This window comes from Erithacus rubecula (assembly GCF_903797595.1).
Source record: "Erithacus rubecula genome assembly, chromosome: 24".
NCBI lineage: Eukaryota > Metazoa > Chordata > Aves > Passeriformes > Muscicapidae > Erithacus > Erithacus rubecula.
This window is the reverse complement of record NC_136676.1, coordinates 3,720,462-3,747,942: the sequence shown is the minus strand read 5'-3', so window position 1 is coordinate 3,747,942 and position 27,481 is coordinate 3,720,462. Positions and strand designations below refer to the sequence as shown.

At 43.2% G+C, this 27,481-nt stretch overlaps 3 protein-coding genes across 11 annotated transcripts in view; all 3 read left to right on the top strand.

Moving 5' to 3' along the window:
- The window catches only part of SLC45A1 (solute carrier family 45 member 1), a 367,325-nt gene that overhangs the window by 222,934 nt on the left and 116,910 nt on the right, over nucleotides 1-27,481 (top strand). The gene's annotated exons all lie outside the window — the stretch shown is intronic.
- VAMP3 (vesicle associated membrane protein 3) lies at nucleotides 1,166-4,817 on the top strand. Its single transcript, XM_079326162.1, has 5 exons — nucleotides 1,166-1,300; nucleotides 2,484-2,562; nucleotides 3,137-3,295; nucleotides 3,885-3,936; nucleotides 4,676-4,817. Coding segments are annotated over exons 1-5 (312 nt in total). The 5' UTR covers nucleotides 1,166-1,298; the 3' UTR covers nucleotides 4,696-4,817.
- Nucleotides 5,330-25,750, top strand: PER3 (period circadian regulator 3). Of its 8 annotated transcripts, none has more exons than XR_013776774.1 (22): nucleotides 5,418-5,744; nucleotides 6,808-6,959; nucleotides 7,517-7,632; nucleotides 8,451-8,652; nucleotides 9,655-9,703; nucleotides 11,394-11,536; nucleotides 11,883-11,961; nucleotides 12,547-12,653; nucleotides 12,900-13,056; nucleotides 13,949-14,054; nucleotides 14,443-14,568; nucleotides 15,108-15,234; nucleotides 16,287-16,431; nucleotides 17,049-17,176; nucleotides 17,606-17,809; nucleotides 18,431-18,682; nucleotides 19,177-19,913; nucleotides 20,375-20,561; nucleotides 21,018-21,183; nucleotides 21,755-21,935; nucleotides 22,542-22,692; nucleotides 24,060-25,750. XR_013776774.1 is itself a non-coding variant. In XM_079326127.1 (22 exons), exons 2-22 carry the CDS (start codon nucleotides 6,930-6,932, stop codon nucleotides 24,159-24,161), a joined length of 3,342 nt encoding a protein of 1,113 aa, XP_079182253.1. In that variant the 5' UTR covers nucleotides 5,612-5,744; nucleotides 6,808-6,929; the 3' UTR covers nucleotides 24,162-25,750. The 8 variants fall into 8 exon arrangements, 6 of the variants coding, with proteins under 6 accessions (XP_079182254.1, XP_079182249.1, XP_079182250.1 ...); XM_079326127.1 differs by lacking the exon at nucleotides 20,375-20,561 and adding an exon at nucleotides 7,375-7,428 and having other exon boundaries at nucleotides 5,612-5,744; nucleotides 7,537-7,632; XM_079326128.1 differs by lacking the exon at nucleotides 20,375-20,561 and having other exon boundaries at nucleotides 5,330-5,744.

The following is a 27,481-nucleotide window of genomic DNA, read 5'->3' as shown; positions in this document are numbered from 1 at the left end:
AGATAAAGTTTAATAAGGGGAAAAAATAAAAGATAACTCAGAACACATTCAAGGCAGCCAGTGCCTCCCTCCCAGCGGTGCCTTGTGGTGCCTTGGCGGAGCAGCCCCGGGGCTCCAGCGGGGGCACGGCCAGCAGCACCGAGCGGCGGCGTGTGACCGGCCCTGCTCTGCTCAGCACGGCCCCGGGCGGCCGCGGGGAGCGGCGGCTCCGGCCCCGGGCGGCCGCGGGGAGCGGCGGCTCCGGCTCCGGCTCCGGCCCCGGGCGAGTGCGGGGAGCGGCGGCTCCGGGCGAGTGCGGGGAGCGGCGGCTCCGGCTCCGGCCCCGGGCGAGTGCGGGGAGCGGCGGCTCCGGCTCCGGCTCCGGCCCCGGGCGAGTGCGGGGAGCGGCGGCTCCGGCCCCGGGCGAGTGCGGGGAGCGGCGGCTCCGGCTCCGGGCGGGCGCGGGGAGCGGCGGCTCCGGCCCCGGGCGAGTGCGGGGAGCGGCGGCTCCGGCTCCGGGCGGCCGCGGGGAGCGGCGGCTCCGGCTCCGGCTCCGGGCGAGTGCGGGGAGCGGCGGCTCCGGCCCCGAGCGGGCGCGGGGCGTGTCCGTTCCAGCCCCCCGAGCGCGGGGATCCCACCGGGCACCCCTGGAGCCAGGGCAGGGGACAAGGGTGGGGGACTGGGACAGGGACAAGGACAAGGCAAGACAAGGACACTCCCGGTCCGCCTCCGGGGCTGCACGGAGCGGGCGGACACGAGTGACAACACCACGAAATGCACACGTCTGTGTGTCCGTGTGTGTGTGTCAGTGAGTCTGTGTGTGCCCATGTCTGTCTGTCCCTGTGTCTGTGTGTGTGTCCGTATCTGTCTGTGTGTCCGTGTGTGTGTGTCAGTGAGTCTGTGTGTGTGTCTATGTGTGTCTTCATGTCTGTCCATGTCCGTCTATCCAGGTGGTCGTGCCCGTGTGTCCATGTCTGTCCATGTCCGTCTGTCCGTGTGTCTGTGTGTCCCTGTCCGTCTGTCCGTGCTCTCCCGCTCCGTTGTTCCCGTGCCCGTTCGTCACCGGGGGCGGGCGGAGCCGGCACAGCGCCGCCCAGCGGCCGCAGCCCCTCACGGCGGCCCGCGGGGCACGGCCATGGCCCGGCCCCGCCTCAGCCCCAGCCCCGAGCCCGCCCCGGCTCCGGCCTTCGCTCGCCGCCTCCGCCCCGAGCCCGCCCCGGCTCCGCCCCGCGAGTCGTCAGCGCGGGGCGCCGCGCGCAGTTCCCGCTGGACCTGCCCGGGCGCTGCTGCCGCGGCCCCGTTTCCGTCCCGCCGCCAGGATGTGAGTGCGGGGCGGGCGGGGGAGCTGGGGAGCGGGGCGGCGGCGGCGGGAGCAGGGCCCGGCGCGGCCCCGCGGGCGGGCGGCGGCTCCGGGAGCGGGGCGCGGAGGGCGGGCGCGGCCGGGGCAGAGGCGAGGCCGGGCCCGGCCGTGCCTTGGGCCGCCCCGCCGCTCGGGCCGGGAGCGGGAGCGGGCGCTGGCCGGGCTGCGCTGCCCCGGCTGTCCCGCCGGCCCGGGCGGGACCCGCCCTGCCGGGACAGCGCCTGCCGGGCCCCGGGGCGTTGCTCTGTTCGGAACTTCGCAGGAAGCGCTGTCATTTCCGAGGCTGCTCACCTGGGACTGGCACTGAAGCGGCACCGAAGGGTGGCGGCAGCACCAAAACAGCGATTCTGTGCCGTACGGGGCTCTGAGCCTTGCCCCGCGCCCGCGTTGTGCCTGTGATTATTGCATGCAAGTTAGAAACCAGTGTGCAAATGTGTAAATACAGGAAACAGCGAGACTTGGCTGTTTGGGGTGCCAGGATACACTAAACAAGCATCCGATGTGAAAGAAGTAAGAACATGGAAAAGGAAATTGAGCGCAGATAGTTCTAGAGATATGCATTAAAAACCTGCCCAGGTGGTGAAAAGGTAATGAGAAGTATATACAGAAGCTCCTGCATCCATTATAAAGATGCAGGGTGCTGTAGCTGATAAAAAGAACTCTTATGAATTCAAAGCTGACCAAAGGGAAATTCTTGTATTTTCCAAATACTTTTTCCTTGTGCTCTCTCTTGCTCCAAAAGAGCCATTTCAAAAGAATGGAGAAACATCGCTGGAAAATCATAGTTAGAATAAGTATTAAGTTTTTTAATTTAATTTTTTTGTAAACTACTGTTGTTTGAAACTTAGTACTTGTGTTCGTATGGGAAAGCCCTGAACCCCCTGAGCCCAAACTGCTCACTCTTGGAGCCCTATGGACCATTGCTGGAGCTGTCCCCTGTCCCTTGCAAATGTGGTGTTAGCAAGGCACTGCTGCTCTTAGCACAGCGAGCAGTTTGTTGACAAGATGTTTGGGACACTGCATGACTTGCACCCACTGTCAGTTGTTAGAACACCATTTCCTCAGTAAGAAACTGTCCTGTATTTATTACAAGGACACAAGTTCCCAGTTTTCAGATGTATAATGATGCCTTTCTTTACTGCAGGTCAGCCAATGTCTCTGGAAGCTCAAATATGGCTGCGGGCAATCGCCGGCTTCAGCAAACTCAGCACCAAGTAGATGAGGTAAAAGTCTGGTCTGATAGTAGTGTCATCCTTTTCCTGCAGAAAACCCATGCAATTAGAAAGGATATTTTAGCCAAAGCAGTTTTTACTTAATTATATGATGGGGAAGCAGAGAAAGGTTCCCAGTGCCCAGACATTAGCTGCAGTCTCAGTGCTTGAGGTTTTGGCATAAGACAAAAACCTTTGTTTACAGAGAATGAGTTTTTTTTCTCATCAGTAGCCATGAGAGCTGACTACCAAATGTGATTTTTGTGGAGTCCAAAAGCCAGGCTGGCTGGCAAGTATTTCTTGATGTGATTTACTATCATGGTTATATTCCTCAAGTCCCTCTGAAGCAAGTCAAGAATTATTTCCCAGGTTTGAAGGGATACCAGCACTACCAACCTTTAAAAGTAGGCATTCAGGGCTTCTAGCCACAGGTGGATTTCATAGTTTTCTTTAATCTTATGGCTGCATATACTAAAAGGCAGTAGCTCCTTCTTCTGAGAAAACATTGAGTACCTCGTGTTGCTGTGTGTTGGCTGTGATTATGTTCCACTGTGGGGTCACTCACTGTAAGCATGAACTGCTGTAGGTTGTTGACATCATGAGAGTGAACGTGGACAAGGTGTTGGAGCGGGATCAGAAGCTGTCAGAGCTGGATGACCGTGCTGATGCTCTGCAAGCAGGGGCTTCCCAGTTTGAGACCAGCGCTGCCAAGCTCAAAAGGAAGTATTGGTGGAAGAACTGCAAGGTAAACTTGGCCTGTAACACTGTTACAGCTCGTGTCTCAAAAGGCAGGAAAAGTTTAGCCAATGTTAGTTAAGTCACAGCATGTAGTTTTTAAAGCATGGCACAGTTGGCTGGGGTGAAGTAACAGCAAGCTGCATTACTGGCCAAGCTGCCCTATGCAAGATCTAGATAAGATAATGACCAGAGGGGAAGCACACTTTGAGAAACAAGAAGAAAAGGCTAAAAATGCATAGCTTGAATTAATGTGTAGGAAGTATTAGAAAGTAGAAGAAGCTCACTCAGATTCCTGTACTGCAGCTGTTGCCAAAGGTTGGACTCATCTTTGGTGAGTAACAGAACAGCTTGTGCATTCACTTGGGACAGGCTTTATGTGGAGAGAACCATATTGCTGTGTTTGCCTGTGTGCATGGCCTGCCATCTCTGAGTGCTGGTACTGGATTGAGCTTGATGACTGAAAAACCTTTGCTTGCTGTGTTAGATATGACAAACAGTGCTAGAAGTCCCTTGCAGGGACAGTTTTCCTGTACCCTGAGGGGCACTTGGTGCTGTTGCATGGTGTGTAGTAAGTGTTGTATGGCTTTTTTTCACAGATGTGGGCAATATTGATAGCTGTTGTTGTCATTATCATCATCATCATTATTGGTAAGTTTGACCAAAATGGGGATTTCTCCTAGATTTGGAATGGATGGTGTTAATTTGCAGACTGGTACAGTGCAAGGAAAGGCAGGATACTCATGGAAGTATACCCAACACGAGTTTGAAATAACAGTGATGGATTTAACAAGAATTGCATTCAGTGAGTGGCAAACAGTGATAACATGGGAGCTCCAGTACCAGAATCTCAACCGTGAGTGACAAAGGTGAAAGTGAAAATAGCAAGGACTTGGAAACCAGGAACAGGCTTGGGGTTGTTTTACAGCTGCCTGTTGTGGAAGTGTAACGTGAGATTCCACTCTCTCCTTGTCTGAGAGCTGTTATCATCTGCCTTGGCTTCCTGCTTTTTGTGGCAGTTAGGAGTGCACTGCCATACCAGGGAGGCTTTGAGTAGAGTATTGGCTGCTGGGTGAAATGAGAAACTAACACTGGGACGGGATAGAGAGCCAGGGAATGTTTGGTTCAGTCTTTGAGTTCTCATGGAATCACCAAGTGTTTGAAGAGAAGACAAAGTTTTAAGTTTGTGCTGTAACAGTAACAAACACAGCAGTAACCACTGACATCACAGACATAGTCCTGGTGTGCAAGCGCAGGGGAAAAATACAACTAAGAAAACTTAAATTCTTAGATTTAAGAGGGATTTATCTCTATATAAAATTCTTAAAATGCAGGATTGTTATGGTGACGGGCTGAAGGACAATGTCCAACCTTTTTCTTCTTTTTGTAGTCTGGAGTCTGTCTTCATGAGTTGCAAGAAGAAACTCAGTTCAACGGAAGGTGCCTTTGAGAATCTTCTTCAGCCTTTGCACTCCAAACCCACTGTCTTCTCAGCCCATTTACTGCTGTTTAAAGCAAAACGATTTTGATTACCGAGGTGTTAACTAACTTTACTGGTGGCCTTAAGACACTCCTGTCATTAATCACTAACCAGCGCAGCTCACAACTCGCACAGTGCCTCAATGTCCCGGGGCGGGCCCCGCCCTCCCGGCCCCGCCCCTCGTCCGACCACGCCCAGGGGCGGGGCCGGCCCCGCACGTGGCGGCGGGGCATGCGCGCGCACGGGGGCCGCGTGCGGCGCCGCGTGAGGGGCGGGGCGGCGCCCCCGCCCGCCAGCGCCCCGCCCCGCGCGCGCGGTGTCCTCCAATAAAGCGGCTCCGACCCCGCCTCCGCCTCCTCCTCTGTCCGCGGGGCGCGGCGCACGTGGCGCGGGTGTGTGGGAGCGGGTCCGCCGCGTGCGCCGCGTTACGTAACGGCGCGGGGCGGGGGCGCGGCCCCTCAGGGCGCTCCCGGCCCGGAGCGGGGACTGCCCGGGGTCGGCGGGAGAGGCGCGGCCTCGGAGGGGCGGGAAGGCGAAGCGGAGGCCGCCGGGGCCCTCGGCGAGGCATCCGCGCTGGCGGCTGCGAGCTGAGGGGGCGCGCGGCGGGGAGCGGCCCCGGTGTCCACTCGGCTCGGCGGAGAGGGGGGCCCCGCTCCTCCCATCGTCCCGTGAGGCGGCGCGTGCTCTCCCTGCAGCACCGGCGCCCGTCGCGCAGGCCCCGGGTCCGGCCGCGCCGAGGAGCCGTGGCAACCGATGCCCCCCGCGCTGTGGCGCTCAGCGGATCCGCGATGGACGCGAGCGAGCGCCGGGGCGGCAGCGCGGAGCGCGGAGCTGCCTGGGCCGCGCCCGGGCGGGAGGCGGCGGCGGCGCCCGGGGCGGCTGCGGGCGCTCGGTGCGCGGCGTGCGCGGGAAGCGGCCCGGGCGGCACCGAGCTGCACAGCCCCGAGTCCAGCGGCGGCTCGGCCGAAAAAGCCAACAGGTACCCGGGCGGCGCTCGGCGGGGCGGGCGAGGGGCGGGAGCCGGGGCGCTGCCCGGGCCCGGCTGCGGGGCTCGGGGGCCGGGGGCCGGTGCGGGCAGCGCGGAGCCGCTCGCGGCTCCGGTAAAGCTGCGCCTCATTCTGGCATCGCCTGAGCCGCGCACGTCAGCCACCCTTGGGTAGCTTAGATGTGTAGCAGAAATTACTGAAATAACGTTTTTCGTCAAAGTTTGGAAATTGAAGAATTTTTTTTTTCTTTTTTTTTTTTTTTTAAGTTTGAAAAATAGTTTAATAGCCATAACATGTGTAGCGCTAAACCGGCATGTAAAGTTGCCACGCAATACTTACACTTATGTAATGGTTTATATAGTAAGAGTGCAGTACTAATGACAGTGTCAACTGGGAAAAAAAGTTGCAAAAAAAAAAAGTACCTTCATATCTCATCTGTAGGATTAGAATCTGTGATTTGAGGGTTTGCTTATTTTCTAGTCAGTGAAATAAGAGAATGTAAGGAGAGGGAGGTTTTATCTGTTAACAGTTCTGCAGCTATTGAAGTTAATAGCTAAAAAGTATGATGAAGATTAAAGTCACAAGGAATAAAATCTTCGCATCAAGTGTATTTTGAGAACCTCATGGTTCCCTGAGATGCTTTATAACCAGGTGCAGCCTTCAAGGCTAGAAAAACTTAGATCAAGAATCAGCGTTTATTGATTATTTTAATACCGGTGATATTTAGAAAATCTAGAGTAAACATCAGCTTATTTTTAGTTGCTAGGCTTCTTAGCAAGCAGAGTGGTTTTGGTGTGACTTTGCCATCCATGGTACTGGAGTTGGGAGGGATTAAGGTAGAGGAGGAAATCTTCAATTGCAAAGAAGTGATAAAGAAGGAAATCAGGAAAACAACAGGAAATCTAGTGACTGTGCATTAGGAGGTTCCTGCATATTGCATTACTCTGCAGCCATTCCCATAAGATGTTAATTTAGGGAGTAACTTTAATTGGGTGATAGGTAAAAAAAATCTCCTACACCAGAATACTCTGGTAAAGTTTAACCTCTGTTTCACAGCGAGCAACTGAATTGGAGCCAGTCCCACAAAGATATGATGATGATGATCCAAGAAATGAAAAGGTGTTTGCCTGAAGAGAAAAGGAGTTCTAACAAGCCCAGTACCATCAGTGCTCTCAACTATGCCTTGCAGTGTGTCCAGCAGGTCCAAGGTACGTGTGGAGACAATGTGGAAGAACAGCAGCAGAGTTTGCATGGATGTGTCTGGCAACAAATATCATTAAAAGAATGCGTTCCAGTTATCCTGCAGAGAGTTGACTTTCTGAAACACTGTAGTTTTGTTGCCAGTTTAGTTAAACAAACATGGTATCTTTTCTGTTGAGATGCCCCCTACTGCTTCTCTTTTCTTCAGAGTCCCAATAGCTAAGAGATACCTAATAGTAACTTTCTGTGTATATTGAGAAAACAGTATTCCCATCCCACTTTGAAACATTCTTGGTTAGTTTGTGTTATCCCACAGAACTAAGTAGCTAAAGTTGTACTACTTCTTCATGCTTGTTTTCTGTAACAAAATGAGATTACTCCAATAGTATAATCCATATTCCTTTTCCCTTTGTCACTATGCAGACTTTCTCATCTCACCTTGGACTTCACCAAAAAGATGACAAAAGTACAAGGGCTGTAAGAATTACTTTAAAAGTTGTCTCCTTACTGACTTCCTTGTCTTTGTTTTGCTTTTTCTGTTTTGTTTCTTTTTTTTTCCAATTAGCAAACAATGACTTTTTCCAGGCTCTGAATGACCGAAGAGCATTTCAGGCAGATGTGGTGACATACAGCATAGAAGAGTTGGTGGCAGTTGCATCTGAACACACTCCAAAAAACACTGTAAGAATTCAGGCACACTCAAGGATTTCGTTCAATTTCACTGTATTTAGTTTGCTAGCATTGTTTTGTGGAAATAGAATGTGTACAATTGAAAGGCCTTTAAATTTTAGCCAGCCAGACCTTCATGTTTTTAAAGATAAATCAAGATTACATCTTATCTGTGCTGTGTCAGTACCCAGTGATAGTGAGTGAAGAAATACTTTCTTGTTTTTTTTTTTTTTCTTGGCCAGAAGCAACAAATAACTCTTTGAGAATTCATTTACAGCAGAGTAATTTCTTAAGACAGCAGAAGGTTTTTGAAGCCAATCAGATCCATAGTTGTGAGGGACTTTGGTTTCTATTTGTATTCTGCATTTAAGTTGTTTTTTTTGTTTTGCAATATGTGTTGTGCTTTCTGGCTCTCCTTTAAAAAAGTGTTTCTTGACATTCAATGCTGTTGGATGCTGTATCAAAAATATTGCTAATACTTGAAAAAGTACAAAAAATATTGGAAACCTCTCAGAATGTTTTTGTGTGTGGAATTGTAATGAATCCTCTGAAATTTGTGGAGGAGTGTGTGGGGTGATAACCAGTCATTCAGAGCTAAGACAAGCATTAATCTCTTTTGAGAAGACTAATGCAATCTTACTAGCATTTGTAAATCTTGAGTACTCTCCTGTAGCACTGGAGAGTGTAGTAAATCACACACACTACCCAATACAATTTTGAACCTCAGCCTGATGTTGTGGTTTGGGGTTGTTTAGTTAGTTTTGCTTTTTATCCTTATGTAATCACTACCATGTTTCAGGCAGTGATCACCTTTAATGTTTGCTTTCCAGGACACATTTGTGGCTGTATTTTCTTTGCTGTCTGGACGCATAGTGCATATTTCTGAGCAGGCAGCATCTATTCTGAACTGTAAGAAGAAAGTGTTGGACTCTTCCCGGTTTGTGGAGTTGCTTGTCCCTCAGGATGTGAGTGTGTTCTACACCCACACTGATCAGTCTCACCTGCCCCTTTGGAACATGGAAAGTCAAACAGGTGGGACATGGAAATGCTCTTAAATGCTCTCTTTCTGTCCTTGCAGAATAAGGACAGAGTAGTAGATCATTTTAAATGCTTGCACTAGCAATATGTATCAGCCTCATTTGTTCCTTTCCACTTTGAAAACTGGAGTGGCTTTGGGAACAGTTCTAGCTAGTCTCCTAAAGGCTTAATCTTTAATTGGGGTAAACAAAAGATGCATACTTCATTGTTTATGTATCATCTTACTCATTCCAAATACTGCTGCTTATTGAGAAGAAAATAAGTCTGATTGTGAGCTTGAAGTTGTTTAATCTGCACCTTATGGATGCTTAGGTGCTTTGTCTTTATGGTCTGCTCACTGCCTGCTATGAGCACAGCTCATAAATCCAAGTTTTAAACTGATTTGCTGTTTAGTGCTGGATGTGTCTAAACTGAGATGTTTGAGTCCTGTGTTATTTGTCAGCAGTTCAAACATAGCTTGTAGGCCAACACAGTGTCTTTTGCCCACCTTGACATGGGGCTGTTCTGGCACCACTTCTGAGAAGTCCAAAGTCCTTGGTAACAAAGGATATGAGACATTTGGAGCTTTTGAATGCCAGGGATTCCACAACTTGGATGCCAGTGATGTGCCCATCCAGCAGAGCAGTTGCACCCCTGTGGAGTTGTGGTTTTTTTGTCTGTATATACTTGTTGGTAATTGGTTCATAAAGCCAGGAAATACCACCTTTCTTTTTTTGCAGTGATGCACTGGTGGGAGTTTTTTTTTTTGATGCATTGATTGGTTGGTTGATTTGTTTGTTTGTTTTTCCCATATGCATTTCCTCTGAATTTAGTTCCATTTCTGTAAGAGTGAGTGGACTAGAGATAACATATGAGATGGGAGCAGACTGTTCAGTAGCTAATAAAGATGTGAGACTTGCTCAGAAAGTCTGGAGAATGCAGAGTTTAGCATAGTTCTGATAGGTGTGACCTTTTCAAGGATATTAACTGATACTTTCAATGTGTTCATCTTATTAGCTTCTCCATATGAATATGCCCAGGTGAAATCCTTTTTCTGCAGGATCAGGTGAGTGCATTATTACAGTTTTATTTTTGTGAAGGCTTACAAGGGGTACAGTACTAGCAGAAACTGTTCTATTGTTACAGCTGACCAGTGTGAGCTCATGAAACTCCATTACAAAATGGGCTTTGTGTGTTTAATATTGTCATCCAGTAGCATGTTTTGAACATCTTTCCCAGAGTGATGCATAAACTTGCACTGGGACAGAAGGAAAACTGTTTATACATTTTTCTCCTGGACCTATTGGTTTCCTTAAGTACTGTCATGCAGGAGAGTGATCTTGTGAAAAAAATGCTGCTCCCCCTTTTACTGTTAGAGAGTAGAGGCAAAGAGTGTTTTGCTTGAGATTAAGACTGCTTGAGAGATTGGGGCAGAAGCCTTAAGGGAAACTCAGGTCACCTAAGTCCCAATGTGAAGCCTGACTTGCTGCTGTGAATGCTGTTTGTTGCTCAGTATTTGACTAATCTTAGAGCTAGAAGAGAAAAAAAAATTGAGACTGACCTTCAGTCTTCAGTGCAGTTCTGTCCTAGATGAGGTGATCTCTGGGTTTCAGTAAGAACTCTTTGCTTCTGAGCAGATACAACACTTACTCATCTTTCAGCTGATCATTTATTCATTCATGTGTTTCAGCAACCTTAGTTCTTAAATCACCTTTGTCTCTTGAATTGTGTATGGTCACCTGAAATGAATATAGCAGGACAGGTATCAATCTTAGGTTGGGGGAACAATTGAATACATACACATTTTACAACAGTTTTTCTCTGTTTTTGTACAACATCTGTCTCTCCTTATGTAACAGATCTCTTGACTATGTTTGCTTTATGAGTAAAAATATTTTTTCACAAACACAACACTCTAGGCTTAAGAAAATGGTTTTTGATGAACTAAACTTCTGCAATATCCAATTTTCATTTGTATCCTTTGTTTTCCCGAAGACAGAAGTGTCAGAAGTTGGTTTTATGACACTTGCTTTTCTCTAGAAACATTTTACGAAACAAATTGTGGAATAAAAAAGTAACTTTTAATGTAAATTATAATCTTTAAAAATTTAACTTCATTCTTTTTGTAAGAGCTGGGTATGATATTGAAATTATAACAGGTGGGAAAGCACTTGCTATAGAAAGTGCCAATCATTGTGGCAGCTGTTGCAAAGCCATGGTTAAGATCTCATCAAGAACATTGTGTGCTACTACAGTTCAAACACATTCTGGGAAGAGAAATTCTTATGGAAGATAGTCAAAGAACAACAGTGTACCAAGTCTGGAGCAGTCTTTCCTATGTAGATCTGTGAAAACTAACCTTGAGGGAGACAAAGATTTTATTAATTTTTCCTGAAATTGGTACAGAATAAATAATAAGCAGAAAAAGAACTATTTAGCTTGAAGGGGAAAGCACAAAGCCAAATGGGTGGTTGTTGTGAATATACTTAGACTGAGAATTAGAAGGTAGTCTTTAATCACTAGAGTATTTCTAGACAGTCTCTGAATGTAAGTGCTGTAGACAAAACATTTGCTTGACTTCATCAGGCAGGAGGTCATTGTTGCTAAATTTTTTGACCTTGGAGTTGACTCAAAGGAGTGTGCATAGGACCTGATTATTTGGGTTTGTGCTCAGCATAACTTCTCTGTGCAGGGTCCTCTGCCCTGGCACTGTGAGTGTTGAAAGCAGGGTGTTAATGCCTTTTGCTTTTCCTCAGGGGTGGGAAAGATCAAGAACAAGAAGCACGTTGTTACCCCTTCCGAATCACCCCGTACTTGGTCCATGTGTGCACTTCTGTCCGTGTGGATGCAGAGTCCTGCTGCTTAGCTCTGGCTGAGAAAATCCACTCTGGATATGAAGGCAAGTCAGGAGGCTCCAGTGGAGAAAAATCCAAGCCAATAGAAAAATGCAGTGTATGAAAGTCTTATTCCTTTTTTTAGAGCCTGTGCTTGGGTAGTCTCTACCTGTGTAAGTTGCAGCTTGTGTGTGCATGCATGAAAATCCAGCATATTTGTGCTGCCTTTGCCAGGCCCCAAAGCATTTAGTCTCTGCTTGTTATTTTTGAGAAGTCTATAGTACCTAAAAATCTGTAATGTTTCTCTGAGTTACTGGTTAGAAAACAGCAAATTATTAAGGTCAGGAACCAGTGAGTTAGCAACAGTAATGCCTAAGCTTTCTGTCTTAGTATATATTTTGTTTCCATTAGCTCCTCGAATTCCTATGGATAAAAGAATATTCACCACTACACACACCCCTGGATGTGTTTTTCTGGACATAGATGACAGGTGAGAGATTTGCGTTTTTAAGATCTATGAGGTACATATGGAGAGGTAGAAAAAAATAATTTAGTGGTGCAGCTGGAGACCCAAGTAAAGCAGCTGAACTGTGCAATATGTAATTAAACAAAATGGTTTTGTGTTAGTCCACTCATGGAAAACATCTCACACTCAACAGATATCATCTTATTTGTTGGTTTAAAGCACATGTTAAACAGAACTGCAGTCAGTTTTCTTTATCCAGGGCAATGGGGAGCTGTGGTTGTATCAACAGTGGAAAGTGAACATAATTATTGACATTTTGCCTATGATCCATTGACTTCAAGATCTGCTTCCCATCCCCTCTGCATGTAAACAAACAAAAATCTGCCTGCAAATGTGAATATCTGTTAGATATCCAGGAGCAGAGGTGTTTGTCATGAGTATTTGTGTCAATATTATAGTGCAGGATTATGAGATGGGTTGGGAAATGTTCTGTAGCCTTAGTTCTTTTCACTGTAGATTGTGCATGAGCACTTCACTGACCAGCAAAGGGTTAAGGATGGAAGTAGTCAAAACTATATTGTAAGCAGTGAAAATGTGTTTGGGTTTCAGAGCAGTGCCTTTGTTGGGTTACTTACCTCAGGATTTAATTGGAACATCCATTCTGATGTATTTGCACCCAGAAGATCGTCCTTTGATGATCACTATTCACCGGAAAAGTAAGAGCTGCTCTTAGAGGGATTTCAGTTGGTTTTACAATTCTTTATCATACCTTTATCATATTGCTTGACACGTGACTGATCTGCAATCTAGACAAAAATTAACTAATTAACTCATGCAGTCAGTTTGAGATCAAAGTAAATTCATTGCCAAAGTTCTAACAACCTCAGTCATTAGTGTTTGTGCTTGCACTACTGTGTCATAATGTAAGCTAAACCTTGTTTCTTGGTTGTGTTTTTTTTCAGTACTGAAATTTGCTGGTCAACCCCCTTTTGAGCATTTACCTATTAGATTTTGTACTCAAAATGGGGATTATGTCATACTGGACACCAGCTGGTCCAGTTTTGTGAATCCTTGGAGCAGGAAAATTGTGTTCATCATTGGCCGACACAAAGTCCGGACGTAAGTCAGTTGTAGAATTGATCAAATAAAATGTTTTTCATTGATTACTGTGCAAAACAAAACAGTCTTAAGTACTGAACTAGAGACATAATTTGCTCTTGCAGATATGACAACAGCCTAGCATCTGTCTTCAGACCATTCCTTCAGAACAGCATTCCTCTTGTTTATTAAGTGTGAGAATAAGTGAATTACTTTGAAGTAAGAGACTAAGCCAGATTTATATTTTAGCAGGTTTTTGCATATAGTTGATGTCTAAATCAAAGTACCAGTTTTTAGATGAGCAGAAGCTAAAAAGTACCATAAAATTAGATCACTTTAACAAATAATTGCCTGAAATTAATGGCTGACTCACCAGAAAAACCCAATTTATTGACCTTCTTTTGGCATATTTACTTGATACAGCATTTGAATATTTACCAAGGCAACATCTTTTCAAAATGCATTATAAACTGCATGTATAAAATGATATATAATTTTTCAGATGTTTCTCCTTAGTTTTCAAGAAATGTGAAAATATGACTGACTGCCTTCTTACCTGATTTCTCTTAGAGGAAATGGCTTTTAGGAATGGTCTTCTGACTTTTCAAAGTGATCTTTTATAGAAGATTTTATGGGGTATGAGTTTGCCTTCTGAGTGGAGTAGACAGAGGAGTAGATGCTTCTCAACTTTAACTGTCTCTGCTGGTGTATTGACTTCTCTGGAGTTTCCCTGCTCCCATATCACTGCCCCAGCAGAGCAGCTATTGGGACAGATGACATTCCTCTGTGTTGTCTCAGCAGAACAGTCAAAATAAAGTAATGGCAATCAATTAAGAATCTGCTCTAAGTGTTTGTAGCCGTCTTTTCTTCATCAAATGAAAATGAAAAGTGAAATACTGTTGGCTCTCTGCAGAAGCCCTCTGAATGAAGATGTCTTTGCCCCAAGAAGTAAAGAAATGAGCAGCGTGGAGAAAGAGATAAGAGAATTACAAGGACAAATTTACAAACTGCTTCTGCAGGTAAAGAAGGCAAAAGAATATCAGAACACAGGCTGATCTTCCAAGTGAGAGGCTAAAGAGACTTGAGTCTGATTAGTGGGCTGTTTTGAGGATGGCCTTTTAAAAGGTGTAAAAGGAAAGTTCTGCATGGATACAAGCTCTCTCATTACCAAAAAAAAACCATGTTTGATTCTCTTGCCAAGTCTTTATGTTGAATGGTACATCTGCATCTTGAAACAGTTTGAGGCATGGTAGAGAATTCTTCATAAGCAAGTGGTAGAGCCCAAACAAATACTGACTTTTCACTTGATTGTCTTGATTTGAAGTTGTGTTGCAAAGTGTGTTGTTTCCTTCATTTTGTTCGCTCAGAGGATGATTTTTAAAATGTTATTTTCCCCTCTCAATACAGCCAGTTCACAGCAATGTTTCCAGTGGTTATGGAAGCCTTGGAAGCAGTGGCTCTTATGAGCACTACATCAGCATAGCATCTTCAAGTGACTCTAATGGGAACTGTGCAGAGGAAACACAGGAACCAGTAAGTCTATAAATACAGTGAAAATACACCCGTAAAAATGAAAATGTTTGTACTGTGTACATATTTGCTTCTCATAATGAATTTTACTGAAGTGGGAAGAATAAAGCCATGTTCAAGCTAAGTGAGTTAATTACAGAGTGCTGCCTTTTGATTTTTGCTCTTAATTTTGCTGACTGCTATAGAAGAGAGTGGAAATAGTGCTTCCTAAATCAAGGAGTATTGCTGTCCTAAAACAAGCAATACAATTACCTAATTTCCTTGTGAGGCTCCTGTAAGTCATCACCTTATTCTCACTTTCAAGGTTTGGCATGGGCATTAAAACATTCAAGTGCTGATGCTGTTTGAGCTTTATTATAGTTAATTTACTTAAATTAGCCATGATAACTGGATTAATTAAGTTTACAAATACCAATAGATACCAAGCTTAGGCTGATAGTCTACTCCCTTTCAATTTGAAAAATACAGGAACCCAAGTCAGCTCCTGTGGCCTCTTTGTGCTCATTTTATTCTGACTTTGCCTTTTTTTTGCATGTCTCAAGATGACGTTGCAACAAGTTTGTGCAGATGTCAACCGAATAAAGAACTTGGGGCAGCAGATGTACATTGCATCTAGGAGCAAGCCACAGAATGCAAATGAGCAGGCTGTGAGCTCAGAAGTTTTGGGAGGTAAGTTTAATGGAGTTATGATCCTGAATGTAACATGAACTCCTGTAGATCTGGAGCTATGTGTTTGGCTGCCTGGTGTTACACTGAAGGACTTTAGTTAGCATTTCTCAGCGTGGCTTGGACATGAGAAGAGGTTTATTTTGTTTAAAACCCAAATAAACAAGTTTCCCCCACCCTCCCCCCAATTCACCCCTAAAAATAACCTCAGCAGATGCAATAATGTTTTAACTCCTCCGTGAAATATGGAGGAACATATGTCTCTTTCTAGGTTTACAGACTTCTCCTTTTTTCTACTTCAAGATTTTCTAGTGAAAATGAACATGTGCTTGTAGCAAGTAGTGTGAAAGGTCCTCTTGGGTACTTTGTGAACTCCTAGAAGTTATCATAGGCTGAACAATAAGGCCCTACTTCCCACTGAAGTGGGGGTTTAGTTACTGAGTGCTTAATGTTGTATAATTGAACATAATTTGCAGTTTGTATGTAGCATAAATATATGGAGAAACCTGGATGCTCCCTTAAATATCATAGAATCTGTATTAAAACATTTTGCTCTGTGATACCCTCTGTTAAAGCTAATTGCTGGTGTTGTCCTAGAGGACTGTACAGTCAATATTGCTAGAACTCTAGACACTGTATCCATGGTATACAAAGCTGTGAATTACTGTTGAAGAATGGGTTGGATTCTGTGATGTATAAATTGAAAAAAGAGTAATATTAATTGCAGCTTTATTTGCAACTTAAATGCAGGGGGTTTTATATACTGGGGTTTTTTTGTGTTTGCTTGCTTTTTCCAGTGGATGTTTAAGGTGGTATGGGGGGATTTGGCTCTTTTCAGGCATCTTTTGCCCTCTCCTTCCCTTGCTTCAAAACATATAAATTGGAATGAAAGTGCAGAGTAACTTTGTAATGAGAGCTATGCTGTTGTAGGCCATATGTCCTTGTATTATTATGTGGGTTCCAGTATATATTTAGCTGTGTGTGTATTTATATCTGTGTGAGGTTAGTGTTTAAATGCCCTTGAGAGGAATCTTTAAAGATTTCCTGTGTTCCAGGGAAGAGGCACACTGCTTCCTGTTTTCTTCAGACACTGAGAGGGGATAGCACAGATGAAGCAGGCAACACTTTTTATGATGATCCAAAGAAGACTCCACATGTTCCTTCCTATCAGCAGATCAATTGTGTTGATAGTATCATCAGGTAATAAACTCTGAAACAGTTTTAGTGACACGAGTTTAAGATTAATTGGTAGAAAGTAAATATCCAAGCAGTTTTCATTTGCCTTTAACTATCTGGGGCTTGAGTTGTGAGATAAATTTGGGATTCTTTGTAAAGTTTTCTGCCTCTGAGCATTGGGATGGATTGCCCAGTCTGAATTACAGAGCAATGAAAAGTTCAGGACCTAAGATTCTGTTTGCATCTATTTGTTGACATTTGTCATTGGTGCAGTAGGAATTTAAGTGAATTTTGATGGTCCTAATGTGTCAGTATCTTCTCATTACTTATCACTCAGCAAACATCCCTATAAAGTAAAAAGCTGATATATTTATAAAATGTCAGTATTTTTTTAACCCAGTGGATAATGTAATCTTTTTTCTTTTTTTCTTTTTTTTTTTCCCCCTCAAAGAGTGATAGATTTTATTTAAAATACTCCTTGGAAAGCAGATGCGTGTCCAGAACCTTCTGCAGTGAATTTAAAATACTAGTTAACAACCTCTGGATCTCCAGTTTGGATTGTTCAAATGTTTGTATCTCCAAATGGAGAAAAACACCCCCTCAAAGTAGAGAGAGCTTCCTGTGATATGCTTTCATTTCAGATATCTAGAGAGCTGCAGTATTCCAGCACTGAAAAGGAAATGTAAATCTTCTGCAAATACATCATCGTCATCTTCAGAAGATGACAAACAAGTCCAGCAAAGTCAGCAGGAAGTCAGGGCTCTGGAAGGTAAAACAAAGTGTACTGACAATCATGCTAGAACCACAAAAACTGATTCGGGATTTTTTTGTGTGTCACTGTTATGTGTTCCAAGGTTTGTCCACTTTTTAAACTGTTGTGTTGCTAACAGTATTTTAGTAAATATTTGCCTAAATTGTCTAGATCTCCCAGTTGAGCATAAGCTAAAATGTTAAGTCTTTGAATGCATCAAAGGAACTCTTCTTTATTGTTGTTAAATGGACCTTCTGTTGCTCACTCATTTTATGCCACATTTAGTATGTGCTGCCTTTGCACTGGCATGAAAATGATTTTTTTTTTTTAGTATATAAGACTGTCTTATTTAATAGTCTGCATACTTACTGGTTATTTCTGAACCAGTGAGACTTGATGAATTTGGAGCTTGGAATTCCATGTAGAAACTTTGTCATTTGCCAATAGATACTGCTATGCTGTCAGCAGTTGAGTCCCACACGCCAATATCTGCTGGTCTGGAAGAGACGCTGAAAGACCAGACAACTGCAGGCATGGTGGGAGCTCCTCTGGCAGACCTGACCCTGTCCAACAAGGCTCCAAGTGTCATATCTGTCACCAGCCAGTGCAGCTACAGCAGCACTATAGTGCATGTCCCACACCCTGAATCAGGTACTGTTCACACTCACAAAACACTGACTGATATTTAAGTTTACACAATGTTTCAAGCCTGAAGTACACGGTGAGAAAGTTTTGTTCCTTTAAGACACGTCCTCAATGAATGTGAATTCTGAAATATTAAGGTATTTCTCAGGGTGCTGTGAAGAAAAAAACTTGAGCCTTGAAGTTTTTATGGTATTTTGGTAAAATAGGTTTAACAGACTACGCAGTCTCCTTTCTCCTTGAACTTCATTGCATATGCCTCAAAACACAACAATGTGCTTTTAGCCATTGAGGAGTCAAATAAAAATTACTATGGGGCCAATTCTACTACATTTTAATGCAGAAAGAAGCAAAAAAAAAAAAAAGAGTATGTAGCTGCTATAGTACTAAAAAAATATGAAGGAAGAAGTGCCTCTAACTTCAAAGTGAATTTGAAGTTTTCCAGACCATGCAAATAATCTCCTCAGTTGATATTAGTGTAACTATATTTGAGTTGAAAGGCTGTTTTCTCCCCATGCCTCTGCTCAGTAGCTCAGATGAGGTTGTTTTCTGTGTAACACTCTGGGTTTTGTGGTGGTTGACACCAGAAGGGCAGAGCAAAGAGTGATTTGTTTTCTTCCCTCTTCAAAGAAGTGACTACAATGGAGGATGCTGCTGTTGGAAGTGAACAAATCGAGCTGCCTCCTGTGACTGCTCAGAGTCTTGCAGTGCTGCCTGAGGACTTAAAGCCAGTTGGGCTAACAAAAGAGACATTGTCAGCCCACACTCAAAAGGAGGAGCAGAACTATGTTGACAAGTTCCGACAGAGGGTCTTGCTCTCTCCATTTAGGACTTACCTTCAACAAGGAAGCAGAAGTAACAACAGACATTCCTGTGGCCAAGGTATGCAGCAGCTTTGAGAAATAAAGACTTGTTAGATGATTTACAAGACCAACCTAGCTGTGAAGTCTGGTTCTCCTTTGTATAATTTAGTGAGTGTCTTATTGTGGCTGCTTACAGAATTCTTCCTTTGGGTTGCCAAGATTTCACAGCAGCATTGCCCACACAGAATGTCTGCTCCATCTTGAATCTTTTTATTTTAGACTTTTCACAAAGCAGATAGTTATTGCAATAAAGCCTGCAAATCCCAGGTAGTTTGTTGCGTCCCTTTGAAAGAACATAAAAGATCTGATTAGGATAAGCTAAAGTGATCAATAAGAAAATTGATGATGTGAAGGAAAATATTGTAGATGTCAGCAAATCCATCACTGGCTCATGGAAGAAATATCCAAAGGAAAGTCAGCTCTGACTAAGCCACACTCATTTATCTGAGTGTTTTTCTTTTTTTTCTTTTCTGCGTCTGTCATTTCAGTAAATATGTTTATTTTTTTTCTCAGGTGATTCCCCTGCAAAGCAGATGAGCCCAGCTAGCTGTAAAAAAGGAAAACATGGAAAATTCAAGCGCCAGAAATCTCAGAGACAGTGCTCAGATAGCCACTCTTCTAGTAAAAACAGAAATAGTCTTCCATGTGAGGAGAGAACAAATCAGAAACAGTTGTTCTCTCCCTCAGAAGTGTCCTATCTGAGCTCCTCCAGTCTGAATGTCCATCCTCCTGTGGGATTTCCTGCCTATTCGAATCCAGTGTCTACTTTTCCAGCTTCTTCTGGAGGAGAGCAGCTTGCCCTTCGCTCATTACAGCCCCAGTCCATGTCCTCATCACAGCTATACTGTGCAACACAGTCATACCCAGTCTTCTATCCCCCAAACATAGGCACATTCATGGCTGTATTTTTTCAGGGTTTCCCCATGTATGCTCAGATGCCTCAACATGTCTTTCTCCCTAGCCCTCAGTGTGTTTATCCCCCCTCTTCATATCCATGCACCACACTACCTCCAGCACCCCCTCCCTGTGCTCCATCACCAGCAGCACCACACTCAGTGGATCAACCCTTTCCAGCCTCTCCTCACTCATCTGTGGAGGACCAGCAAGAGGGCCAGTGTGACCAGGCCCTACTGCTGAGCAGCTCACGGAGCAGCTCCCCACTTCAGCTGAATTTGCTTCAAGAAGAGCTGCCAAAACCTATGGAACTTTCCCTTAGTGCTGATGTTAAGCCACATGCAGAGGATAAGTGTGTAAGTAACAAAGATTTTTCATGTAGAGGAGAAACTGACTTTCACAGTGTTGTGTCACCAAAACTGGTGGTGATGGTCTGTGTGTCAGGGACACAGATTTTGTTGGCTGCTTTTTCTCTTGGCTGTGCTATGTAGGCTGCAGGTCACGAATAGCACAGGAAGTGGAGAAAGCAGTTTATACTTGTGCTTATGGGAACTTGTACCAGTACAGCGTGGGCACTTAGTAAATGACAAATGTGAGATCTTCTGGTCTAGGCTGCCACAAGCTGCTTCTGCTCAGCATTCTGGCAGCAGCCTTTTCAATGGAACTGCCAGCTAGAATTTGGGGTTTGGGGCTTTTATGCATGTGGAACTTGGTTAGTGCTGCGCAATTTGCATCCTTTTTCACCCAGTCCCACAGTCTCTGTGGAGAACCAAAACAAAGGGAAGATACTCTTCTAATTACTCCCTCTGTCTCCCAGGGATGCAGCTAATGAAAGAAGAACAGGGATCCGTGTGGGTCGGTTTCCATACATGGGCATAGAAAAGGCCTCTCCAACTTCCGCGGTAAACTCAGAGGCAGGAATCTGAGCTCTGCAGGCAAGGAAAAAAATGTTGCCTCCTGAATCCAGATTGGGCTGGAAAGGCTGGATCAGCTGAAACTGCAGGGTAGGGTCCTGAAAGGGGAGTTGGTGTATCTGGAGCTGCAGAAGCAGTTGCTTCGCATAGTGAACCAGGGGAAGACTCTCATTTTCCCTGTAGTGCACCTTTGCTTGATGTGTATGGCTGCTTCATGCCATCTAACAGGGTGTGAAGGGAACTGACTCCTCTCTTGTCAGTAGAAACTGTTAACTTTATGCAACTGCATAATATCCTGACAAATTGGGGAAGGATCTACAGCAGAAACCAGTAAACTAGAGTTCAGATGCTTGTTGATTTTTACCCGTGAAGAGTGTTATCCTGAGTTCTAAACCGCCAGCCATTTTCAGAGCTAAAAACTCCAAACCTGTTGAATTCATATGAGAACTTGGTCAACGTGTGACAAATTCAGTAACTGCATGAACTTCCTTTTGCATACTTAAATGTAACTTCTGTGGATGTGTTGGATCTGCTTTTTGTCTCCAGGATAATGATCCAGAAGATAATGGTAACAATGCTGCTCTTGAATTTCCTGACCGCTCGTTGCACGAGGACTCACACTTGGGTTCAGGTTCAGCAGCATCAGGCAGTGGATCAGCTTTATCTGGTTCTTTAAGTTCTAGCTTCAACAAGACTTCTGGTCATGGCACAGGTAGGGAAGGCCAAGATTTAGGTATCTGGTGCTAGATGGCTTGCTAACATATAATTTATAGCAGGATACTCGAGTGGGGATGGGAAATCCATATAGGAAGATCCATGGCCTTTACTTTTCACCAGCTTTGTGTTTGGAGCCAAGTTTGTTTCGGTCACTGTAGTTGGAAATGTGAGTCTAAGAAGCTACTCCTTTAACCTAGAAGTCATCTTCATTTTTCTCATTATCACTTTTCTCTGCATTAGATACTGCTTTACATCTTACTTGACTAAAGGTAAATCTGCTTAGAGCAGGGCCTCTTAGAAGCAAAGAAGTTGAGCCAATTAATTTTGATAAAAGTGAATTAAGCTTTGGAGATCTTGAATAATTTGAGAGAATGCACTTTATCTTTGAATTCTCAATAGGTAGTAATTGCTAGAGCAATCATCTGGGAGAATACATGTGTTTGCATTACAGAACTAACTTGCAAGAGTACACTGGGGGTGGTGTACTTTCTTTATTGAATTACTAGGATTTTCCAGGCATCTGCCTCTTTTTTTTTTTTCTTCTTTTCTTCCATGGTCATTCTCAGCAGGTAGTGGGAAAAGCAGCAACAATTTTGCCAGTAATTATTCTTCTGAAGCTTCCAAAGAAGAGAAGACTCAGGAAGCAGAAGAAAAAGGGACAGCTTATAAATCGAAACATGAGTCAGCCTGGGTGATGATGGATTACACACCTGAGAGAGTTCTAATGAATTACCAAATGCCAAACAGGTTGGAAAACATCAACAATTTCTGACGTGTAGTTTGGAATTGTGCATGGAACTTTAGGATTGAAGTGAGACTGTGGAAACAGCATGCAAACCAATGAAGCTTCCAGAAGGTGTCTTAGAATATTTTTGTGCAGTTTAGGCCTGGTTATTTACTTACTTTTGTCTACATTTTTCCCATTCCCACCATGTGTTAAGGTAACAGGTAGCCTATTTTGCTGAAATATTAATGGGATTGGTTATTGTCCTATACTTTGAATGCATAAAGGGATAAAACTACAGGTTATTTGCAAGTTCCTTGTAATTACCTTATATATATAATTTGTAATTGGATTCCACATTAAAATAAAGCCATAAAACAAATAAAACCCACACCAAACAACCATAAACTCCCAAAAATATCAACAGCAAACAAACCCCAGACTGTTAGCCCTGTTGTAAGCAGCCTTACAAAACAAATAAGGTGCAAAGCAAACAAGGTACAAAGTTCCCTTTGAACAGCTGATGCTGTCTGGGCTTCAGCCATAGATTGTGCTGAAGACACTCACAATGTCAGTGCCTGCCTTGCCTGTGTAGTACAGCTGTGCTCACAGGTGTCTCTTCCCTACAGAGTCAAAGAGGAAGTTCTAAAGCAGGATCTGGAGAAGCTGGCAGTCATGCAAAAGCAGCAGCCTTGGTTTACAGATGGGCAGAAGAAGGAGCTTGCTGAGGTGCACTCATGGATCCGGACCCAGACTGTCCCCCTGCAAATCAGCAGCCAGGTGAGCAGTGGGACAGGAGCTGCAGCTCATCCCTGCCTTGGCCAGCCCAGGCATTTCCAGCCAGGCCCATCTTACAGTGCTGGGTTATGGCTGTCATGATCTCTAGTAAGGCATCTAGAGTTGTTTTCTTTCTCTTGGTATTAAGTCCTTTGCTGTCTGATTTATAAAATTGCTATAATTGAATAGCATATAATTCTGGGATATCAGTAAAAAATAGATCAAGTGTGTTCAGGAAGTTGAAGAATATTCAGTCACAGAGGAAGGTCAGGTGTATTATAAGAAATACAAAAATAACCAGTTTTTTGTAGGTGTATTCATTCATTCAATCTTATACTTCCTTATTTTAGCTGGTATAACTCTTGGACACTCTGCAAAGCTGCTTCTGGTTTGCATTGGTGTATATTAGAGAATGTCCTAATCATTTAAAGTGCTCCCAGGTGCTATGGAGAATGGCAAGACACACTTAGTTCCACAAAGACCTAGAGCTTCAGTGTTGAGTTGTACAGAAAATTTGAAGGCTATGTTCATGTACTTCTGTACCAGAAAAATTTCTTGTCTATTTTTTAGCACTGCTTGTTGGGCTGGGGCTGTCAAATGTGGCATTCTGAGATGTGGTATTTATTCTTAGAGGAGAAAAACTAAGACATGTATGTCCTTGGCTAGGGAACAAGACCAGAAAACTAATCTTTGTTTTCCTAATACCTCATTGATAACGTGTCCTGTTGTGGTTAAAAACACTATGTTTGATTGAGATAGCAAAATTGTGTCCAGTGATCTTGTAGAAAATTCTGTTGAGTGTTTATAATCTCAAATGTTAGGAAATGTATTGGTATGTAAATATCACTATTTTTTATCTGTGGTTGTGAAACTGTTCCTAAGCAGAAAGTCCTGTTTCCAGTGCTGATTGTGATTTTGCAAAAATAACCAGGCTTATGGCAGTAGCAAGAAATACAGGACTGTTTGGAGACTGTTTCAGTATTGTATCCTTTCCCAAGAACAATAGAAATATCAATACACTCAGGCATTTCAGCTGTTTGTGTAGGTCAGTGCTGTTGCTGTTCAGGCTGCAGTCCAAATCTTCAATAAGGAGTTTGCTTATAAAGCTGAATGAAAAGGTCTTCAAATTCAAGAAAATCATGTGTCATTTTATCTCAAAGATAGAACTGTATATTCCAGTAACCAAATTAACTAATCTGAGGCAAGGTGAGTGGCAGGTACAAGTATCTGCAAGATCTAACCTCTGCTTTTAGAGAGATCTCACCCCATTGGTGAGAGGTTTCAAGAGACTGTAATGTATCATTCCATAGGATTTGACCCTTTAAAATATAACAAAAATTTAAACTACTCTTTCTTGCTCCTTCTCAAAGGGCTGTGTTACATGTGACAGCAGGGAAGCAAGCTGTGAGGCTGCAGTGGCTGTTGACAGCATGGAAAACAAGGGAGAGCCACCTCCAGTCCTGCCACACTGAGGGCATCAGCACCTGTGCCAGTGCAACTGCTTGATGTGATTCCCACCCTCCTTCCCTCTGGCTTTGCTCCATACCAGCAGTGAATCTCCATGGCCATCTCTTACCAATATGAAATATTTCAGTCACACATGAAGCTCAATCTTCCTCTGTTACCCCTCTGCTCCTGGCATGACTCTGAAGACAATCTTTCAGTGGGAGGCTGTTTCATTTTCTGACCTCACAGACTTGACACAGGATGGGTTATGTTTGTAACCTTTAACTGCTCAATGATGAGCAAAATACAAAGATTTTTTTTTTTTTTTTTTGTCTGGGTGTTTGTTTTTTGAAGTTGGCAAATAAGTATGGAAAGATGCAGTGTTTAAGAACCTGTGGTGGTGAACATACTGATCAGAGCATGTTTGCTCTCCAAGTAAGGTGGATGTATTGAAGCCAAGCTACAGTACTCTTCTTTTTTGTTCACTACTTAAAGTGAGCTAAAGATCCAAATATTCTGAGGCTCTGAAACTGTAGTAGCTGGTTGGGGAATCCAGCTGGCTTTTTAAAGAGCAGCTGAAACCAGCCAGGTTATTCTGCATCAAATGCCTTTTGCTAGCTTGTGCCCATTGAAAAGAAGTAAACTGACATGAAAAGAAGCAAATTTCTCCCTATATTTTTTGTGATGTGTGTTTTAAAGTCAAGTTGTTCTACAGCTTTTAATTTTAAAGCTCTATTTATCAAGACATATATAAATTAATTGAGGATTACTGGTTTGCAAATACACCAGAGATGAAATTATATACAGCAGTTAAAAAACCCCAGCCAACCCAGAAGTATGAATCCACAGGCTCTGCTTTTTAAAAACAAACCCATGGAAAATTTTCTCTATCAAGGCAAGTAGTTATTAATTAAAGTAGTTACATGCAATTTTATCTTATTTTGCTAGTGCGTGGGAAGGTGGGTTTGTATCTTAAATGTTTTCATTGTTGAGTGGTTAGAAGAGTTGAATCCAGACATAACAAATAGGAAATTATCTAAGCAGTTTCTCTGATTTGCTTTTGTTGTGGTGATGCCAAAACAAAAAAGAATTAATTTCATTTCTTCTGCTTTCAAAACTCACATGTTGTGGAACTAAACTTTATCAGACTACATATTCATTATTTCTGAGCACTGCTGACTTTCTGCATAAGATTTAACCTCTTTGATTGTAATGGAGTCTCTGGCTGTTGAAATCCATGGATGAAAAAGGAGTTTGTAGTTCAGAATGTGATAACCACTTTCAGTATGTAAAAGGATTTGTTCTCATTAATGTCTCCAAGTGCTCTTCAAACAGGACATGTTTGGCTAAAAACCTGGCAAATTTTGTCTGATTTCCCCCTCTGTTTATCAAAGGCTGGATGTAATCAGATTTTCCTTGTGTTATTGATCACCTTAGTTTCTTAGCAAAGAGTTTTAGAATGTAACACATTATTTCCCCTTTTGTTCTGTGTAATCCTTTTGCTGGTGTGTGAAATATTTTCATTTCTCTAGTTTCAGTTACTGGTAAACTTCAAGTAAAATACTGTGATCTGCAGGTCATTGAAGGAAGATTATATTTATCTAAAGGTTTCTTTGCTTGTAAAAGTCAATCCAGTGACAATCTTTCTTGTTAAAGTTTATTTTAAGGAAAGTTACTTTTACAGAAATTTGAGTTTTCAAGGCTAACTTGACTTGGGCAGCATTCTTTTTATGGGTTTGGGGTTTTTTCAGTGTTTTTGCCTGCTCTGTTTATACCTGTTGGTTTCTATTTATTCTTAAGCTACTTTTTTTTTGTCTTTCAGTTTTTTCAGCTTGAACTTGCTTTTTTCTTGTGTTGTAAATCAGCAGAGGTCCACACATCCTCAAACTTCAAACAGCTCTTAAAATAAGAGACTTCAGTAGGTGTTTACATGTAGCTCAAGAAGGAAGATGTGGGCAAGATCTTACACCTTTCCTAGTCTTTTTAGAGCATTTTCCAAACATGGTATTCTGCTTTATAACCACAATGCCTAAAATATTTGCTCTAAAACATGTAATCAGATACTTTGTGTAAAGATTCTTTCTTGATTGGGAAGCTTCTTAAGTTATCTGTCCAATTGGACTTATGCATTAGAATGCATTCTGCTCACCTGTGTTTAAATTAAAATGGTTGCTTCAATGCATTTTGAAACTTAGTGAAATAGATTAAATTGAATATTTCAGGTAAGGACAGCTGTCTCCTTCAAAATAGTTTGGAATCCTAAGCCAGAAGGAAATTTATGATAACAGTAGATTCTTTTGTGTATGTTTTTTTATTTCCTGAGTTTGAAAGTGTTCATTTATTTCCCAAGTATGAAAATGAGCTGATTTGCAATGTCTTAGCAGGCAGACATGTCATCTCTCTTGTAAAACAGTGAGACTTAGTTCAGGAGAATGGCAATATATACCTAACACTTGAATAATGCTTTTGATCCATAGGTCCATGAACATGTCCAAAAGATGACTTTTATTATCCCAGCTGTAGAAAAAGAGGCAGAGACACAAAGGTGCATACCTGCAGTTCATTCTGTATTCAGGAGTAGAATTTGGGAGTCTTCACTTGCTGTATTCTGTGCTGTCTTTGCTACAAGTGATCAAGATTCTGTATGTAAAAACCTGATCATGTTACCTTTGTTTCTTGTTTGGAGATGTTAACCTTTCTTGTACCCTACTGCTGTGAATTTGTGCCCAGTAGAATCATTGAGCAATGGAAAGCCCAGGCAGTTTTCTAATTGCTGTGAATACCATAGACTCTCTGGCCATATATAGTGAAAATTCACGTGCCTAAGAGTTTGAATTCCAAGTTTGTAATCCTGGCTAAATCTTAGGTGCAGGATCCCTTCTCTGGGGCTACACACATCCTGGGTTATAGAAAAAACTGTGATGTGAGTGAGAATAGTGTAAGAGGAATGAAGAGATGAAGCAGTGCCCTGTGTGATGATGAGACAATTATTTGCCCAAAAATCAAATTATCTTGGCTGCAAAATCAGCAGGTTTTATCCCCTTAGGATAAAAAACCCCCCAAACTTTCCCAAGGTACTCTGCTAGAACCACAACTTCATGAAATGCCTTATCAAGCCTTTGACCTCATTTCCTTAAGTTTTCAGGAGCTGGCAGTTTTTTTCTTCAGCTTGTACTAATCTTTCAGTCCTTGTAGTGTGCTGAAGTGCTCACAGCAAGATGCAGTTCTGATCAGAAAGGCCAATGGAGTGAGTGCTGCAGATGGATTTGCACCTGCTGCTCTTTTGTTTCTGTGGCTTTGTTTTGCCTGGAAAAATGTTGCAGACAGTTTAGAGGTGCTTGGAAAA